This window comes from Boleophthalmus pectinirostris, unplaced genomic scaffold (genome assembly GCF_026225935.1).
Source record: "Boleophthalmus pectinirostris isolate CB_2022bp ecotype Guang Dong unplaced genomic scaffold, ASM2622593v1 HiC_scaffold_18, whole genome shotgun sequence".
Classification (NCBI taxonomy): Eukaryota; Metazoa; Chordata; class Actinopteri; order Gobiiformes; family Gobiidae; genus Boleophthalmus; species Boleophthalmus pectinirostris.
The window spans coordinates 17,463,272-17,485,050 of record NW_026571133.1 but is presented as its reverse complement, the minus strand read 5'-3'; the positions used below and the strand labels follow the sequence as shown (position 1 = coordinate 17,485,050).

General features: G+C 36.9%; 1 protein-coding gene across 2 annotated transcripts in view; it reads right to left on the bottom strand.

Moving 5' to 3' along the window:
* LOC110161655 (ceramide kinase-like) overlaps nt 1-21,779 on the bottom strand; it is a 36,836-nt gene that overhangs the window by 14,201 nt on the left and 856 nt on the right. The window contains exons 2-6 of one of the 2 annotated variants that reach the window (XM_055154016.1): nt 10,941-11,066; nt 8,639-8,761; nt 7,552-7,677; nt 4,949-5,015; nt 3,149-3,294 (exon numbers count right to left, since the gene is read on the bottom strand). In XM_055154016.1, coding sequence (XP_055009991.1) covers nt 3,149-3,294; nt 4,949-5,015; nt 7,552-7,677; nt 8,639-8,761; nt 10,941-11,066 — 588 coding nt within the window. Of the gene's footprint in view, nt 1-3,148; nt 3,295-4,948; nt 5,016-7,551; nt 7,678-8,638; nt 8,762-10,940; nt 11,070-21,779 lie in introns of both variants that reach the window. The other variant, XM_020926446.2, reaches the window with a different exon arrangement.

Genomic DNA, 21,779 nt, shown 5'->3' with positions numbered 1-21,779 from the left:
TAATAAAAACATAATTATGGATAATCCACTTCATAAAATGAGTACACTGCATCTAAACATTTACTGTAATTTCCTACACATTTTTCTTTTGACTAGCTATAAAAGATAGACTTTTCCCACTTCCATTTCTTGGTGCCTTTTGTGTCACCATATATAAACTGCAAGACTAACATTTGTGGACAAGAGCATAGCCATTCTGTATCTTGTAAAAGCTGCAACCAAGTGTGAAAAGTTCAGCCGGGTGATTTTATTAGTGATGCGTACCGAGAATCATAAAGCTAATCGTATATCTGGGTGCCCCTGGCTCATGAACGCTCCTCAGCCAACAAATGAACGATAAGAGACATCCCCTGCTCCGTGAGAAATGTGAAGTTTGACGCTAAATCTTTCAACTTGAGAGGTAATAAGGTCCTATCTCTTTTTCTGCGCCACATGGCATAATTTCAGACCTATCTGCTCCACTTTGATCATGCTTGAGTGGTGAAATGGACCCGGCGCTACTGATAAAAGAAGAGCAGAGAGGGGAGAGAGAGAAGAGAGAGAGAGAGGGGAGAGAGAAGGAGAGAGGGGACGAAGAAGAGACAACGAGTGAATCTAAGGCCTGATGTTATGGGCTAGTTCACTGCAGCGTGACAGGAGCTTGAAGATGTCATTCAGAGGATACTCACAAGAAGACCAGATCTAACACAGAGGTTCTCAAACTGTGGGGAGGGTAGGGCTAGTGGCAGACAGTAGATTTAGACTTAGACTTGGACAAACTTTAGTGATCCACGAGAGAAATTATGTGGACACAGTAGCTCAAACATCACAATAAATATAATAATAGTGAGCAAAAAGAAAAAAAAAAGTTATAGTAAATTCAAAATAAGTAGCAAAAATAGCAAGAGGCATAATCATATAAATGTATATGTACAAGTAAAAATAAAAAAATAGGCTCAATTAGTACCCTGATTTGGATTTTGGTTCCTAGAAGTTATATAAACTTGCTTTAATTGACTAATTATCAAATTATCTTTATATTCCTGTTCCTTTACAGGAAAAAAAATTAATGGGTTTGCTTCCAATTTGTAAGAATCTTCCAGATTAGCTTCATAAAGGAGCACCATGTAACATTTATTTTTTTTATGAGTGGGGTCGCCTCTCCACAAACCTGTAATTTGACTTGCAAATCTCCATGGAGATTCCTATGTTTATGGCTACACTGTGGAACATTTTATGCACATCTCCATAGAGAGAAGCAAGAGACAGACCCTCCAACAAAATTTGGCCGATTGAGGCTGTGATTTGCTCTCTCTCTGACTTGGGGAATGTGTGACCTGACTTTTTGCCTTCGTATGCCACTCTGAGCTGCACTGTCATATCGTAAATATCAAACATCAGCAAAGCTACGGTAACAGCCAATAAACCAGATCGTCACGGACAGACGAAGTGGCGAAGACAGGGGCGTAAGATACAGATTAGCGATAGTGACTTCCTGTGTCACCAGCCTTCTGTGCATTAAACATCATGGCCAGATCTTGCCCCCGATCTAAACACTAGTGCTAGCATTAAAGAAGGGACGTGTCCAGGTCGGGCTGTATTTCGCTGCTGGAGGCTGGAGTGGGACAGAGCATGATGCAAGCATGCGCCAGCAGAGGCACCAGGAATACAGAATTTTGGATGCGCTGTGACAGAACTGGAGTTTGTGTTCAGAACACTCCGTATGCACGTGCGTCTCTCTCACGCACACACACCCTTGTAAGCTTGTGCACGTACACACACGTCAGTCTTTTTAGTTTTCTCTGCGCTCCTCAATTCGTTTGCCTCCCATTACGCAGCAGACCAACTGACCGCTGCTCTCCCCTGCTCCTGCCTGTCCTGGCATTCCACTCTGTGCCTCTCATTTGAGGTACTAGTGTCCACCGCTGCTACTGCTGACTGCTCACATTCTCTTATCACGGCTGTCCACTGCATTTGGTCCCACACAGGTGGATGTCTTGCGGATTATGGAATACATTTATTGTCATATAAATGTTTCTGATGTTACTGCTTTGCGCACAGATATGAATTAAACCATTAACACAAAGGAAGGGTGGCTGCACGACCTGCATTTGCCCCGCACAAGTGACTGATATGTGCCTTAAGTGCACAGAGCACGATGTACAGGTCTGTACAGAGAAGTGCTTATGTGCACTATACATCTCTTGAGCCGCTGTACAAAGCTCCCCGAGCTATCAGTGAATACATGTCCTGCTCCCTGTAAGAGTCCAGCCTCTCCACGGCTCCATACACAGTTTTCTACTGTTCTGTAACACAGCGTTGACTTGCATGTAAACTAGAAGTGCAGTGCCCTGATCTTTTCAACACATTTTAAGAGTTTCAAAGTGAGAAGCAGACGCGATCACGCCCACAACTTCATAGCCTGTGGTCTGCAGCCATATCCAGCTACAGTCTTTGTAATCGGAGATTTAAAATCCCATAAGATTCTCCTCGTGTCTGTGGTATACGCTTTTTGACGTACGTTTAAAAATCCTTTAGAACCGAAAAATCCAGGCGGTCTTTAGTTTAAAGAATGAAAACGAATGTGCTTTTATTAACACTTAACCTTAATCCTCTTGAAAACACAGACCTTTAACTTAAACTTCCTGCCCATGAACTATCTTAATGCTTGAGTTTCCAGAAGCAATGGCAAGTGTACTTATCAGAGAAGTGGTTCATGTCTGTATAGCCACGAGTGACCCAGTGCACTTAACACTTAACTCAATTTCTTTTGAAAATGATATGATTTCAACTCAGACCTTTTAAGTATTACCAGTATGAAAATTACAGTAATTGTAAAATGTTACACCGCAGGTATTTGAAACACACGCTACTATCCCTTTGTGAACCACAGGCACAACCCCTTACACCATTTTCAATCCTCATTCAGGTTTAGTGCTGCTGTAAAAAGCTACAGAGCTGAGGTTGAGTGAGAAAGACCTTGTTTAATGTCCAACTGTGAAAACGTGTTATTTCTTACAATAAATCTGTTCTGATGTTCAACCATGGCAACGGTGTAGTTACGTTCCAGTGGCCTTAAGAAGCAGAGGAAGCATTCTTTACAAGAGTGTAGCAGCAGAATAAGCTCCTTTAATAAAAAAAGTGTTGTGTTTTTCTCCCCAAAGCTCACCTGCTGGGATGATGCCGATTCTCAAAGCAGTCGGAACCAACTCAGCCCCCGGGTCGTTCAGGTCCACTTTGTTGTCGTTCTGAGTTCGAGTCACTAAACCATGCACGATTTCACTGAACATGCCATCACCACCTACACACACCAGCCTGTACATAAAGACAAGATAAAACATATGGTTCAGTATAATGTAACAATAGCCATAACATACACTGTTGTATTATCAGCAGTGTAGTAGCAGCATGAACATATATTAATTACAATGTTGTGACAAGGCTAAAATGCCCTTTCAAAACAATTAATAAAATTGTTTTACAGAAGATCTTAAAAAAATAAAGGTCCCATGTTTCACAATACAGATTCTTGTGAGCTTTAATCCATTCTATAATGATGTTACCTCCTCAAAAACATACCTGGAGTTTGTTTTGTTTTGTTTCATTTATATTAATTTGTTTCATGTTTGATTTGATTGTCTACATTTCCAAAACTCAAAATGCTCTGTTCCAATTGATAGTTTTCAAGTTAGCAGCTACCTTTTGCCTTCAGTTCAGCAATGATTGGCAACTCCAAATTGAATTGTCCAAATGATTCTAGTGAAAAACTGATGAGGGAACAACATAAATCCGAAAATGGCGTAATATGGGCCTTTAAAAGCAAAGAATTAACAAAACACTGGAATTCCCAATCCCCAATCAGAACACTATAACGATGCTGATCAAACCACCCAGTTCTAACATAGAGTGGTAAAAAATACTGGAAATAATGACCTGTTAAGTATTATATTATCACATTTTGGTACAGTGGAATTTGCTATTTGGATCTATAAATGATGTAAACTACAATAAAAATGAATAGTGTGTAGGATAGAAATTGATTAAGCAATCGCTCATACTTTTTATAATACAACCCATACATAAAGAAAAAGCTACACCATAGAACCCCAGAGCATAACATGAGCTGGCAGGGGATCTTACTGTGAAAGCCTTCAATATATAAGATCATCCTCACACTGTGCCAAACTGCATTACCGCTGTTCATTGCCTCACAAAGACTACCACAAATGCACCATCATGAATTATGTGAAGTCTTCAGCCCTTTTTAATGGGTCCAAGTTCGCTTCACTGGACCAAACACACGATGGAGTCAACGCGGCACTGAGCAGCAAGGCTTTTCATGTTACTGATGCTCACCTACTGCATTTGAACTACAGGACACATGCTTCAATCCCTAAGTTAATAAAATACTTATTATACTACCAAATATATATATAATTTCTGAAGATGCACATATACACTGGTCTTTGTCTTTTAGAACAGAAGGAGGTTTGAAAAAAGTTATCTTAAATGCTTTTGTACTGGCTATTCTCCTTAAGTTAGTTCAATGATTGTTTAGTTACTATCTTGCTCTAAATCAGGGGTCTCCAACCCGTAGTACGGGAGCTCCCAGTAGCTCTCCACCCTCTTCCAAGTAGCTCGTCAAGGGATTTCTGAATATATGTATTGTGCCGAATAAGTAAAATTTGATTAATTAAATGCCTATTACCATTGTATGTACATTGATGCCTAACTTTGTGCACTAATAAATGAACAATGGTTTATGTTTTATAGGTAAGTAGGTAGGTAACTGTACCCCAAGGCTCACCCTCTTTCTTACAATTGTCTCAATTTCTTGTGACTTCTACTATCTACTATATAAATGTCTTTTCAAAATGAAAATTTTACTTGAATTTATTCTCAAGCCATCTGACATGTGTTGCTCTCAGATTTCACTGTAAAATGATAAACTGACCATTATCATACTCACCCATCGTATTTGTCCAGATCGGCCTCTGTCACCAGGTGTTCCCTTGCATGGTTGGCTCGCTCTGTAACTGTAGAAAAATTGATCATTATTTTTGAGGAATGTTCCACTGGATGTTTACACCAGTCTGAAGAATCTTCAAACTTGATCCTTATGAAATTTCTTTGTGGAAGCTCTATCCACGACCTGCAGCATCCAAGGTACTACTACACCCTACAACAGAAGAATGGCCAGGCAAATATAGTCACACCACAATGTTATTCACGTCTCCACTCTACAGCTAGTAAATTAACTCATGTGTTAGACATGGTTCTTTCAGCTTTTCTTTATTTCACCACAACAATCATCTTCATGGATATGAAACCCCTTGCTGTTGGAATAAAGCAGTAGAAACATATTGGGCCTGCCCTTGATGGATAATTTTCACTCCAGTCACTGAATAATAGATGTGTTTGGAAACCTCTGTTTATCAACTATCACTGTTCCCATTACAACCTCAGTGTGATTAATGGCACTGGGACCAAATCATATCTGTGCAATCCTCTTCGGGCCACAACAGAGTCCACTATGGCACTGCAGATCTATACAGCCACTATACAAACTCATCCTTTATTTAAATATCACTGTGCGGCTATGAGAGGGGCTCACCAATCATGCTGCTGGATAAAGAGTCTTATTCTAAAAAAAAGCAGAGCTGGGTGATATGACAAAACAATTACCGGTAATACTTTTTTAATTCACATTGATTAATCTTAATTGTTGATTTTTATTTACTGTAATTAAAAACAAATACAATGGCATTCAATATTAATACCCTATACATACACAATTAAGGCCATTTAACACAATACATATTCCATTTTTTACTCCAAAGAATAAACACTGCCCCAAACCACATACTTTCACTGTATACAGACTGTATACCTCTCAGTGAAAATGTCCCAAAAATACGACTGAGAAATATTTTATATTATATATATATAATTTAATATATATTTAATATCATATTATATTATTTATATTTCAAATATCGATTTCATTATTTGCACAGCCCTACACCCTAGATTAGTTTAAACCTTGTAGATTGTTAAAGGAAATTTGTGTATCTGAAGGTACATTTATCATGGCAGTAATTGTTCGACTGCCATGAAAATTCACGCACACCTGTGTTTTTACAGCATTTTGGACATATGGAAGTTTCATTCGGACCAATTTGAAAATGACATGAAAAATGACATGAGAAAATTTGCAGACACTCAGCGTGTTATTGTACTTGACTTCCATTATAAATCATTTTTTTAATGGAAGTTTTTGACCCCTACTCTAAAAATCAAGGTGAAAATAATTTTTCAAGTTTTTATATTTCTGGAGCAAACCCAGTGAATTTCAGTAAAAATTATGTTTTTTCCAAAATTTACCAACTTTTACGTTATGTGTCGGTAGTGAGTAACTCTTCAAGTCTAAATAGTTAGAGTGAAGAGAAAAAATTCAAATAGTGTTTCTGGGCGTATTTGAATTAGAGGACTATATGTGCCTATATAGAAATATATGTATCTGAAGGTACATTGATTGTGATAACTTTGGCTGTGGTTGTTTGATTGCCAAGAAAATTCACACAGATGTGTATTTTTACAAGTTTTTAGACATATGTGTAATTTTTTTCATTTCTCTGCAGTAAACCAAATTAATTTTAGATATGTTTTTCAAAAATTTGCTTACTTTTAGCCTCTCCCCCCACGACTTCCACTGTTACCCTGTACAAAACATTGTCACATTTGGACAATTTATTCTGGAAAACCAGAGGAGAGTCACCAAAAATAGAATGGATGTGTTGGTGGTGAATATCTCTGTCTGAATGATTGGAGTAAAAGAAATTATAATTTTAAGCAGTGTTTCTGCGGCTAATCAAAACTGAAGAGATATGTCCCTTAATGTAAAAACAGCCTATTTGTAAACAAAGCAATAAAAACATCAATTCGGGTTCCTTGAAAACAACAAGAAAAATCATGAAGATAAGCATACATTTTAAAGCTAAGGCTTCAAATGTTATGTTTTAACCCACATTATGTTGATTTGCGTAGTGTGATATAGTGTAATAGAGCAAAGCAAACATGTCTGGTGAAAATCATGAGAAAAAATTTGAACTTTGGAAATTTCCTAAAAAAAAATATGACTTCAAGCCACTGTGACAAGAAATTTAAGAAACTAGGTGAAATTTGTGATCAAATGCACAGTTTGAACTGTGGCTGCATGTTCAGTCCAAAATGACCTGGTTTGGGGGTGTGTGGGAGAGGTGTATGGGGTACAGGAAAAATATGTGAAAATGGGGTGCTCAACAAAAACATGCATTTAGGGATGGATTTAGAGCTGGGAAAAAAAGATCTTAATTTAGTGCAATTTTGAAAATCTCATGGTAAAAGTTTAGAAATGAACTGTTTGGGTATGCCAAAGACAAAAGATGATAAATATGTTGATAAAAAGTAATATTCTGATGCAATATACAAACTTACACAATCAGGAAACTAAAGCAGTGAGGCATAAACCTTGAATAAACATCTTGTTATGATCTGATGATGGTTTTGGCAGACAGTTGAACCAATACTCACCAATTACGTCGGTTGAGATGCATGCCTTATGAAAAAGCGGTGCCACCTTTTGGTCGTAAATCCACTTTCCCTGCTTCTTCCCTCCAATGGGATTGATGTACACAAGCAGGCGTTTTGGTCGGTTAGCTGCACAAGCAAGAGAAGATGGTGATTAAAAACCTTCAATGTTTTTCAACCTTTTTTCCTTACAAATGTGGTCCTGACAGCCACTTGATGAAGTTTTCATTAAGCAGAGACCTTTCGCAAAATGCTCCGTCAAAGTGACTTGCAGCAAAGTAGGGAGCTGTGTGAAATAAATGGTGTGACTATGAGGGGAGTGTGGGCCAATGCAAAAGTGGTGCATCATATGGTGATAAAGCTTTAGAGGGGAGATGCTAAATGGCTTGTTCATGGTTGTAGTTTGGGCCAGTGTTGAGAGATGGAGAGGAGGTGCAAATTGAAAAACAAAAAGCCCACAGATTAAGTGTTAATTGAAGAAAGAGATCTATAGATAAAACTATACAATACAGTGAGTTTAAAAGATTCATCACAAAAGAATAGAAAGGAGGTTTAGGGGACCAATTTTAGGAAAAATCTTTACTTACATACATACTTTTAATGGTACAATAAGCTAAAATAAGATGAGCTGGTTTATTATCTATTTAAATATTGCTATGACAACCCAGTTTACTCATATGTTCTTCCTCAGAAGGAAACCCAATAATACATTTTAACTTCATTATGAAACAAAATATATAACTTCAATTCAATCAAATCAAATATATAAAATTATTTGATAACATAAGTTCAAGTTACTTTTGAGTTAGTAATGAGTACTTATTAACTGATTATTATCAGGAGGGTTATACACTGAGCAATATAAACTATGTCTATTTGCCTATTATTTATAGTTTGAATATAATGCATTATTACGTACTTAGTCATTGTCAACCTGCATGCACTTGATTCTAGACTTCTTATCTGATAGGCTGTCCAAACACACTACTACATATCTTATCAATGTGTACATAAGACACATTTTACACCTGTGAGTTAGCAGACCGTAACATTAGTCCAAAGTCCAGTACCAGAGATAAGGTATACATACTCAGTAGTGTGAGCTGATCACTGATAGCTCTGATCCACTGCTCACACGTGCTCTGGTCCGGACACAGGAACTCCACATCAGTGCAGCACCACTGGTGTTTACTGGCCCTCCGCACATACGAAACTGCAGAGATACAGATTAATATAGATAAAAGCTGAAAATGCATATATCAGAGTAAGTCCATAAAGTTTACTGAGAGGTCTTTAAAATTGGATTTGCTCTTTGTTGTTGTTTTGGATACTGGCTTTCTCAAATAGGCTTGTTGTGGTTAATTTAATTTAATTTATGCTAAATGCTTGTACTGGGGAACTGGTCTACTCTGTTTGCATAGTTTAGACCTGAAGAACATGATGCATTTGATAGTAAAAAATAATTCATTTTAATATCATAATCACCCCTGTCTTTTCATAAAACTGATTTGTTCATTTGTAGCTTTCCTCTGTAGATAAGTCAAAAATGATTGTGGGTCCATTAGATAGAAGGGAATATGTAAGAACATTAGATAGATTTGAAAGCTAAAAGTCAATTATGTATAGCATGTCCCTGAGGACACATGGACAAAAAAGCAAAGTCAGGAACATTACTAAAATATTTACATTAGCGTACCAAAAATACTGGCTAAGCACTTTGACAGTGGATTCACTCCCCAAGCATCTCACAGTCAGATTAACTACTAAGCATTTTTTTTTATCAAATGGAAAAGTTACTTTTCAGACAACTTCCCAACTGGAGTGACTTACAATACAATCTAGTGCAGGGATGAAACGCAGACATTTAAAAAGCCTGCTAACTCAGTCTTTAATGTGTTACATAATCAGTGGGAGATGGTACTTTAAGCCAAGTTTTAAAAAAGGGGGAATTGCAGCCTTGTCAGTTCAGAGTAATGTGCCAGTACAAGATTAGATTAGAGAAGCAATTTGAAACATTTTGCCTGGATAAATAATATAAAATCTGTCACTTTTGGATCTAAAAGCCAAAAATAAGGCATAAGTGAAATGGCACGGTGCCGCCTCTGCCCCATTGAGCTCCAAAGTGAGGGATGCTCCAGTTAACACAGAACTGCAGACTGTCTGTGGGATCACTGCCAGAGATCACCACAACTAAGTGTGACGGGCTTTAACCTTTAACAGAAAAAACGAAAAAGACAGCAATAAAAAGTACTGATAAAGTCTACTGCTGATGATCACCAATGTCAGTGCTTTTCTACATACACTTTAGACACCCATGCCTCAACAAGAGCATTAAAATGACTCAGGGTCACTGGTACTAAGCTGTTAAGTGATGATGTCCCTTCTGACACCTTTGGATCTGGTTGTCAGGACTTGCTGGAGCCAAAAAGAATATTGCTCAAAGATGAAAACCAACTTTCAGCTGGCTCTGTTGTTTTTTGGACAGTTCTTTTTAGAGATGTCATGGGCGAGGATCAACTCTGCACGGGCTATTGGGCAGTACACACATTTGGATAATCTAGCTCTGATGACTGAACTATGCTACATCAATGAAAAGTTCTTAGTTGGTGTCTGGGTACAATATACAAAGAAAGTCTGTCCCTGGCATTACATATAGTGTGCAAGAGTTTTATCAGTAAGAAGTCTGTGTAATCTCTCAGTCATCCACATATGATCCATACCCTCTTTTTCTTTTGCTTTTGAAAGATGTAAGAGCATCTGATGTGAAATGAAATTAATACTTATCACTCCATACAGGCCTGTCATGACAATTACCATATCGACTTCTGCTTCAATATATTAAAGCTGGAGCAAAATTATTTTGGGGTCAATATTTATCATGTATATATTTTCTATGCACTGCTGGGAAATCTTTGGTTACTTTTTGACTAGAATTAAGCTGTAAAAGGTTCATATTAATTTATATGACTAATTACAGATACAAACTAAATACAGAAGTGTTTCATTCTGGTATTTATTTACTGAAGCTCATGATTTTTAGAAATATTGTACATTTTATGGTATAAATCTGCTCTTGGGTTAGTTTCAGTAGTATTGTTTATTGTTCAGCAATATTGCATTTCAATATTTGTTATTGTGACAGGGCTAGATACATCAAGGTGATTTGCTCTGCTGACCAAAAAAGGAAAAGACAAACTAAAAGTATATATTTCATTACAAAGTGTGATTTATGTTTTAAGTGATAACATTTTGGTGCAGATCAGACTTCAGACAAAGTCACAGTGTAATCACAGTAGCTTGAAATCTTAACTTGACTTAATAGGGAAACTCAAGCATATTGCTTTTGTACTTTGATAGTCTCAAGTGTTTATTACTATGATGCACTGCAGTACCTGTGAAGGCGTTAGTGAACAGCTGGTTCGGTTGCTTGGCGCTGCTCTTCCTCCTGCTGGCCTGTAGATGTCCCTCCTCTGTCTTCTGGACAGATACTATCTCACTCACTTGGACCACCTGGCTCACTGCTGGAGAAACACAAGAGAATCCATATTTCAGTTCAAAGTAAAATAAATAAGAGTGCCAGATAATTGCTCAAGTGTCCGACTATTTGCTAAATGTAAAATCCATCTATCTATATCTTTCACACTTTTGAAGACACCCGGAACGCTTTATATTGCAAGATTTAGCCACAGCTGCCCAGGAACAGACTGATGGAAGCTGTTAAAGGTCATATATTACACAAAACTAACTCCTGTGAGCAATAAGTCATGCTATAATGTTGTTACCTCATCAAAAACACACCTGGAGTTGCATTTTGTTTCTTTCCCACATGACTGAATAATATATTTTAAAAATTTATTATTAGTCTCCAAAGCTCAAAATGCTCTGTTCCACTTTGTGATGTCCTGAAGCGGTAGTTTTCAAGTTACCAGCTCCTTTTACTTTTAGTTTAGTCGAGATTGGCAATTCCAGGTGAGAAAGATGAAAATTCTAGTATGTATTTAAAAACACAGTGGAGCACTTCCTGTATTGCCACATGACATCACAAGGTATTTTCTGTTTGAGAGAAGAACTCTAAAGTCTAAATATGCAGGGTTTAAGAATTAATGAAACAAAACACAAATCCAGGTATGTATGTAATGATATATCACATATAAACCTATGATATATATTATGTGATACTGTAATATCAGCCCTTTAATCTGCATCATCAGCCCCCCAGCCCAACACAATCACTCACACACCACATTCATACTAGGCAAGGTGGGTGAAGTGTCTTGTCCAAGGACAGAACAATGGTATGCACTAGCCTAGAACCACAGCCAGCGTACTGCATCACCTGCAACGTAACACAAACAACACAAATGCACACTACACACATAACTTAAAAAAAGAAAATGTTCTGACTCAAAAATTATCAGAAAAAATAACAAACATTGGCAAAACATTCAAAAGTGCATCAAAATCTGGAATAACACACAATTAAACACGTACTTACTGGAGACCCATAGCTCAGTGTACCAAACATGTATGTACTGTAAATAAATGGTTAAATGAGCAAATACAGCCACGAAAGAGTCTATACGGGTGGTCCCTGTAGAATGCTCTATTGATTTCCCAGACAGAGGAGTCAATGGGAGGGAAACACAGACACATCCCAGGAGAGACGGACTGGGTTTGGGAAGAATCAGTTTCTCCTTGTTCTGATGTTCCCATGGGAAAAGTATTTAGGCCACGAGCTGAACGCAGTGCTCGGATGAAAGGGTCTGTGTGTGTGAGAGAGTTTTGTTTATGAGGGGAAATGGTCAAGTGGGGTTCACTGTGAGGGTGTAGAGTGAATAACCTAGTTATACAAGACTGGGATTAAAATGGGTCAAGTGACTGGTAAAATGGGTCAAGGGAGGTCCAGAGCTTTGAAGTAATAGTGAGTCAACATACAAATGTCAACAGTGGGAAGGCAAATAAGAGTTGCCTTTGCTAAATAAATGACTTAAGACTATTGAGGTAATAGTAAAACAAAATGGAAAAATAATGCTTAAACTAAATGATACAGAAATAAATCTTTTTGCCTTAATGGACTCCTTTATAGTCAGTAATCCACAACTCTCTTGCATAATATATAGGCCTTTCACGATAATTACTATATTGAGTTATTGTTCAATATGTTAGATGGAACAATAATTTTTGAGGATCAATATTTATCTTGGTCCCTTTTTCTTCACACTAGTGGGGAACTTTTGGTATTTTTCTGTTCTGTAGTTCTGAGCTGTACAGGTTGAGTAAATTATGTCTGTGACTCATTCATAGAGAGATTGATACAAATTTATTGTGTTAAAGTGTTTCATTCTGTTATTTATTTAGTGCAGTTTGTGTTTTTAACCATATTTTAAATTTAGAATCAATTTTGTAGTACAAATCTTCTCTTTGGTTATTTATTGTATTAGTGGCATAAATTCCAATATTATCATTTTCCTCAGCAATATTTCTTAAGCACTTAAATATGTGACAGGCCGAAAAACAGATTACAGAGAGATTACAGCATGAGCAGCAGCAGCAGGTGAACAATTTCTATGGCAAATCATGTTTCAAAACATTTACAAAGAAAAAAAAAACACATTAACTACAGAATACAAACAACAAAGCTGATATATTTAGTTTCTGTAGCAACAAGTAAGAGAAGTAAGTGAAACTATAGACTAAACGAGTAATTTATCTGCAATAATCATGTGCCAGCTGAATCTGATTCCTTAAATCTCGTTTGCTTTTAATCACTTGTTACAGATCAATTAGTAGAACTGATAGAGCAGCGTCAAAGGGATTTCATGCACAAAAGATTAGATTATGGTGAGTGGGGTGATCCATGCTGATAATGGAGAGTATTACAGTCAATTGCAACATAGGTCTATGTATCAAGACAATCGGATTAAATACATAGTCATTAGGGAAGGGACAAGATCTCGCAAGATTAAATTGCCACAAGCCTATATGGACACATCATGAATACATATTTTCCATGTACTCATAACAAACATTTGGGTTTGACAAAATAGAAGGGCCTCGAGAAGGTGAACTGTTAAAATGAGCAGCAAAAATAATTTTTAGGACAAAATAAAATAAAAACTGAGCCCAAAATTGTAACCTGAGCAGCACAATTTATGAATTATTAATTGCATACAAATCCTGTCTTGCCTCTCTGTCATGGACCCAAATCTTGTTACAGTTGTTTCTGGTGAGGCCTCTGCATTAAACATTGCCAGTCTGATCAGGCCCCAACACAAACTCACAACAACATTTAGACATTGCAGAGCTGACCCAACTACACACTGTAATCCACAACCCACTTCTAGCCTCGCACTGTGCAGTCCCAAACTACAAGCTAAGCCCTCTGGCCAGTACAAGCTGGATCCTCTCTTTTCTTTGTGCTTGAGAAGACTCTGAGCACTGACATTCGTCCACAGTGCACCTCCTATTCTTACTACGAGCTCAGAGTATAATACAGGAGGTTTGCCATTCGCAGAAGCTCCAGCTTTCTAAGAACATGCACCCATTTTTAATGTCTGCGACCTGTGCAGCAGAGAGGAGAGAGGTATCTGAATATTGACTTTACCAAAGATGTGAGAAGTGAAAAATGAATGTACGTGCCATAGGGATATAATTTTTTGTAAATGAAATATGCACATTCCAAATATACAAATTAAACTCAGAGGTGGACGTACTATGGAGTCAGTTGATAATGACCCAAGGAATGAGTTAAATATTCAGACTAAAACATGGTTGTATAAGACCTGTTGTGAAAAAAATGCATAGCACACTTGGTTGGCCGATGTCCACATACTTTTTTATTAACAAAATAACGTTTCGGCAAAAATGTTATTTTGTTAGTAAAAAAGTATTTGGACATCGGCCAACCGAGTGTGCTATGCATTTTTTCACCCTGGTCTTGGCTACTCCTTGCATTTGCACCTCTGCAGGAATCTTGGTGTGCGTTTTGTTTCTTTTGTATAAGACCTGTTAGCAATGCAGTTTAAGGATGACAATCTAAAAATAATTTTGTTAACAAATCTAAAACAAAACAAATGTACCAGACAGCTTCCATAAATTATAATTCATAATGGAAATGTTTATGTGGGTGGCTATTCATAATGTTCTTGTCATGGAATCAATTATGTGGTCACTCTTTCCACAATAACATTTGTCCTTCTGCTGGCAGTGGTAAAGCAGGTTTATATTCATACTGGTGTGACCTTGGGCCTGTTAATAACACTAACAGAAAGCGTAATAAAGAAGGGTGTGGTGAGATTTTCAACTCCAAGAAATTGCATGTAACTACATCAAACAGGATTATATTTCTATGACATGATTTCTTACTTAGAACTGAAATCTAAGGTGAGAGTAATTGTTATGTTGAAATTACACTACCCAAAATGCACATGTAAGTTTCCAGGTTGAGCAAATTTTATATCTGTAAAAATAAAATAAAATAATAATAATAAAGATGTTAGTGTGCACTACCCATTGTGTGACCAAAGCAGGAGCCCACACATGTAATGCTCTGCGGAGTGTAACATAATATCAACTGAAGTAGGTTTGAATGAAACAGGAGTCTTGTGCAGCGTTTACTGTAGCCATGGGGAATCTATGAAAAGGCTCACGTACACAAAACACTTTACTGTCTGTACAATATCTTGAAGAGGTATTCTAAATTCTAGTAATATTAAGTTTCATTTTTGCAAAGTGTGCAGAGGGCACAGAAGGGATAAAACCGCACCACACAAATCACTGCACTCAGTCTGAGATGCATGTGTCTTGCTAAACATAACAAAACGTCATTATCATCATTAGGCTACTTTTAAATCTGCCGAAATTATTATTTTTTTTAACTACACAAATCTATTTCTGGCTATCCCACTGTACAGAAGATCCTTTCTTGGACACATTTGGATACATTTTTGCCCAACTTTAAATATGTGCAACTTAATTCTGCCTATATTTCCCCAGTCAAAATGACATACGGCAGTCAGTGTGAATAAGAAAGTGTCATTCATTTAAATGGGATCAGCCTGAATGCACAACATGGGCAACACTGGAGGAAGTCATAAATACCAGCTCTCAGGGCTAAAGTCTTTAATCTGATGCACAGGACAGTACAGCTGTTTGAGTTTGGGAAGAGTGCCTCAGTACAGGTACTTAAGTATTTTTCTTATGTAACTGCCAAATGTTTCTCCTCTGAGTCACTGTTCTTATTTATGTGCTGGTGCCTGTGTGATCACTGCACCTCACTACAGATCTTGTAACAATCCAAACTTTATTAATGATGTTTATAACCAAAGAAATTATAGTAGTAGTTTAGTATATAATAGACTAAACTCTGCTAAATATAAGAGAAAACACATATGTGCATTGTAATGTAATACAAAACGTAGCTTTGTATTTAAAGAAGTACGAAATTCCGTTCTACCACTTTATTTATGCTTTTATGGGTCCCGTAGTTAAACGTTAGTCTAAATTGCCCCATGGAAACAAAAAAGCCATTACATTTTTAATACCTGAAAATGTCAGTAGCATTAGATTTAAAGCAGAGAAGAGACAATAACTGAATCCCTGTATCAAAATCACAAGGAAATCCATTGTGGCATCCCACCAAACAGGACCTAACTAAAAATACTGGATGCTTCAGTTAACGCTTTTAAATTCCTCCACACGCCCTTGATGCACTTTTCTACTCAGCAAAAACCCAACCCAATTATGTCAACAGCCAAAATTGGAGTCTGCAAGCTATAGTTTAGGTATCTGCACTCATCTGACCTACACGACGGTGCACTTGATGATCCGGTAGCTTAGTTGTCATCCCCTGAGTCTTAAAACCTCAAGAAAGGTCTATTAAAGGTCCTTGTTGAATGTGGTGGAATGTGGGGGGATGAACTTGGGACATTCAGCTCTAGATCATTTCTGCAATAACACCACATGATTTCAGTTTTTAGCAGTCATAACACACAGAGAGATTGGAATAGCAAACCAAAACAATTCAACTTTGAAAGCCAGTGCACCCAAAATCTTGATGTCTTCATGTTTTTATCTTGCTTTTACAAAATACATAACATCAACAAGTAACAATGAAGTGGGACATTTTCTAAATAAGTGGGACAAGGGATAAAGGCCTAAGTGGGCTGTACAGGCCAACCAAAAGAAGGACAACTTTTTACTGTTAACTTTTTCTCTCTATGATTCGCTGCCTTATCTATCCTGTACCTATCTTTCCTTTATTATCTGTTTATTGCTCTTTTGACAGTTTTAATATTTGTTCTGTAAAGTTTTTTGAGTATCCTGAAAAGCGCTATATACATAAAATGTATTCTTATTCTTATTCTTATTCTTATAGGTGTTATCCTGATTGCCCCCACAGCTCAGACCCAGGTTAAAGGATAAAAATAGCCAGACAAAATTCAATGAGTGTATTTACCAAATCAGTTAGTTTTACACCTGTCTAAAACTTTTATCCAAAACTTGTACACCAGAGATGTTATGTTTCTTTTCTCTATAGGTTTCTTATGACAGCACTGCACTGGTCTCACCTCATTTTAGTCCTCTGACAACAACTAGCTGTCACCATATTCATATTCTGCTGTTGTCACCACGCCCTCCCTGTACACAGTGGATCACAGTAATCCCTCTATTGTCACGGAGCTGTTGGCGGTGCGTGCTTTGGAGTTAGGACGACAAGACGCCACCAGCTGAAGGAAAACGCTTACACTCCCGGCTTCTTACAACAACATTTCTCTCCGTTTTAATTCCTGTTTTTTCATGTGGCGCATACAGAGTGCAGTGCAGGAGCAAGTGTGACAGCTGATAAGATGTGGCAGAATCTTTGACTTATAAAACTATGTCTCGAAAAGCACCCAAACAAGAAAACAAGTTAAATGCATGAATATGGAAGAAGGTATTTTATTGAGAGAGAGATTTTATTGATCCCAAAGGAAATTCAAGAAAAGGTTTTAACTGTAAACTTTAGTACAAATCCTTATCACATACTGCGTGAGGCAAAACTTGAAACTCCCCAGTCAAAATGTGTTATGTTACATGCAATTTGACCTACAGAAGCTTATCTATTGCCCTGGACCATGGAATACCTTTATTACAGAAGCAAACAAAAAAAGAAATACACACATGTTTACACCTATTGAGGAGAAACTTTAATCAAATTGGCTGATGATAAAATCACACAACCAATTACCACGTTACTATGTTTTGGATAAAGAAAGTTTCCATTAGTTTTGTTTTGCAAATGGCCCAACTGTGAAGTGATGAAAGTTTTTTCACAATAACAACTGTTTACACATGTAGGAATTCTATGACTGTGGTTTGGCAGAACAATACTGGGGTTACAACATGGTAGCCATGTCAACATTTGAAGTGGGTACTGTATACAAATAGGCCTTTGCTAATATTGTGCAGCAGACGCATGTCTATGTTATCTGCTGATCCCAGGAGTGCTACATTGGCTGTCTGGGGATTATATAAAGGAAAATCTGTGAGAAAAAATACAGCTATCGCTATTAGGCTAGTCAAGACAATTACTGATAATTTGTTATTTTTTGGGCAATACAATAAGATTTAAACCATTAAAGATTTAATAAAAAAAATTATATGACTGATTACATATGCAAAGTAAGTACTATTTACTTCACCATTATATCACACCAAAGATTTTTGTTTTAGAGTGACAGGCCTAGTCACTATGAAAATTGTCAAAGTAAAATATCGATGGTACTAATAATGAATATGTAGCACATTATTGAAACAACAAGCATAGGTTCATGCATGAACTGGTCATCTGGAAAAACACATTAACCATTCACCATAAGGCCAGAAGGCTACTATTGACATCATGGAGACGGTTCTGCATTAGTCACTCACTTAAGTCATCATCCAGGGTCCATTTCTTTACCCATTGAGCCCAGACACAGGTAAATAAATGCAATCGATGTGATGAGAGAGCCTGCCCTGCTGCCAATAACACTTCACCAACCTGCTCAGTCCAACCAATTTCCCTCTGTCCTTTTATGGTTGTTTATTTGGAAGTATGCCTTTGCCTCTCTCTATAGCTTGCTGTGTATACAAAGTTATGTGTGCAGAGGGCTTTCGATTACAAAGATCAGTCTCTGCAATAGAACACACAGAGGTGAATTGTCAAATGAGACCTGCTATTGGACACAGTGTTTGTCATACATATGCTCGGGAAAGCTATACAAAAAATATGGACAAGAGACGAGAAAATGTGGGATATTTTAGGATTGGGTCATGTTACAAACAAGATGTAGAACTTATACTCCAAATACACTCAAGTAACAGTATTACATGAATGTGGCTCCTTTATTGATTCTTGGACAGACTGAGAGAAATGTGGCCACACTTCTGACAAGTTGGGTCAAGTATTTTGACTCTATGCAGTCCTTGGTACAAACTGAAAAAGAACCCAGGAAAAGGATTAAGGGGAAATGATTTTTAATATTCAGCTATTGTATTGTACTATTCAGCTATTATTTACTGTCTCAAAAAAATTAATTCAATATTATTTGTATTAAACTGTCCGGTGTTTACAGTATATTCAAGTTGTCTGATCAAAATAAATGATTCTAGCGTAGTGATACTCCATAACAACATCACATAATCTACACTGCCAAGTCTGCGGTACTGCTCATTTTCAAACTGCATGTATCTCTGCCAGTGAATCTCGGAGGTGGATATTGGTGCAGCTTCAGCATATGGAGAAGTAAATATCTAAAAAGTCCCTGGCCCATAGAGATATGAGGGCTTAGAAGGCTCGAGGAAGTTTGACTGGATAAGCACATGAAGGGAGCTCTCTACTAACATGATTTATTCTGTTTTGCGCGTGAGTGGCCAGTGGTAGGTAATGAATAACATTTAAAGTAGAAGGCTTGGCTTTTCTACATTTAACTGTAATTTTCACTTATAGCCTCCTTCACTCATCTGAGGCTTTTCATATCCTCCTATCTTTAAATGTTTATATTTATCTTATATGCTTTTATTACTTGTTTTAAAGGTGGTTTTGATGTGATAGAGTTGAAATTGTGATCTCAGCTTGGTGAATACTGTGATATGATTTTTTTAGCAAACCTGTCCTTATGTTTGCTGAATGTGTGAATTATGACCTGCAGTACTTTAAACTCAAGATAAATGTTTCTCTGCATGGGAAAATAAAGTTACACCTTGATTTAGAATAATTCATCTCTTTTTTGAATACGTTGCAGGATTGTGTCTTCGGCTTGCACACAGCCTACATCCACTGACAAATCTGCCTTCCTTGTCAGCATGTGCATGTTACGGGTAAAAGATGAGTCTGTTTATCAGATAAGAAAGCTTTGGAAAACTGTTTGTTAGCTTTCTGCTTTTCAGAATAGCATGCTATAATTTCACTCAAGCCACTCATAAAGACACATTTGGACAGAGAGTGAGCAGAACAGTACAGGAGGTAGACACTGTTTAGTTTTCCACCTTGTGATATCATGTAGTTTTCAAGTGAATAGATACCTTTTTTACATTTAGTGTAGTAGAGATATGCAATTCCAAGACTGAAATTATCCTAATGATTCTCGTGAAGGTGCACAGAGTTTAAAGAAAACTGTGGATCACTTCCTGTATTACCACATGATATCAACATAGGAACAGAATGTTTTTCCAGGAAGAACTCTAAAAAGTCTAAAAATGTAGAGTGAACATTATAACATCAGAACATCAGATAAGAAAATAGTATAATATGGGCACGTTAAAAGACTTGGGTGTAATAATGACACAAACATGCTTAAAACAGACAATAACATGAACTGCTTTACAAGATATTTTCTAACCATTGTTTTTCCTGTTTGCCCTGTTTATACCGTACATGTATCAGAACAAAATGTACCTAACCTCTTATTTATTCATCCATACAGGTATCAAACCAACTTGGTGAAGTACAAGTATGCAATATATTTCTAAAGTATTGTTTTTATATGCATATATTTGTGAAGTATCTACAAGCATATACTTTCAGCGGTAAAGGTAAAAGAAATATGACATAACTATTGATCTACATGGGATTTTAATCATTGTAATTACAACGCTTTAATACAGTCACAAACATGCCTTTTATTGAGGCCCCAACTTCACGTACCATTATGTGGTTTATTGGTGTAATAAATAATTTACAGGATTAAAGATTCAACCCAACTGTAACTAACTATAATGTATTCATATGAAATAATTACAACGCACATATTATGAAAACAAATACATATTTATGAAACCAAATAGATATTTATCACAAGCAAGTCTCAAAAGCACCTACACCTGACAGTCAAACACTCAGCTATTACCATTATGGCCATTACAATGAGGAAATCTCAGAGGACTGTGTTGAACATTGACTCAATAAATGGAAGTCTTTATGGTAGGTTATTATAGGGCGCCTGATACCACTTTGAAGAAGGTCAATGGCTGAGTTTAAAGCCAAGTGTGCAGTGCTGGCTGTAATGACACTGCTCTCAATACGGGGTAGTAATTGCGGAGTGAGAACTCTATCTTCATGAACAAACAGTTAGCCCTCAGGGGTTACATGGACTTTGGGATCCAGTGACCATTGTTGCTCAAAGAGAGGGCAAAGTTTCGTCTATTACATCAACAAGTGGGTTCATCATTTCACGGCTGCACTGGTCACACCCTGTAATTAGGCATAATTACTGAAATTACACATGAATATATATACATAATATCTCAGCACTATACAAAGACAGCAGTAGCCCCAACATCAGAATATATTTTGATAAAATTAATTCTGTATTTTTTTTTCAAGTCCATTTTATGACGATTAGTGAAATATTATAATGTAATATATCATAAATATCTAAAACAATTATGCAAATACATCATAGACCTAAGTTCATCACACACATAATCACAGCTGCTCATTAAATCATAAAATTACATATTACTATCCAAATGCATTGAATTTTGTTACCACTGATATATAATTATAACATGAAGAAAGTGTCTTTTTGTCCATCTTTTCTAATGCATGTATTAATATCTGCTATTATCAAAAAAAGTATATTTTGGAGCACTTTAGTGGGATATTTTGGGCCTCAAAGCAAAAACAATGAAAAAACACCATCACCAAATACTTCACGCAACACGGACCACACAATAACCCTAGCCCTTCAGCACACACATGACCCAGA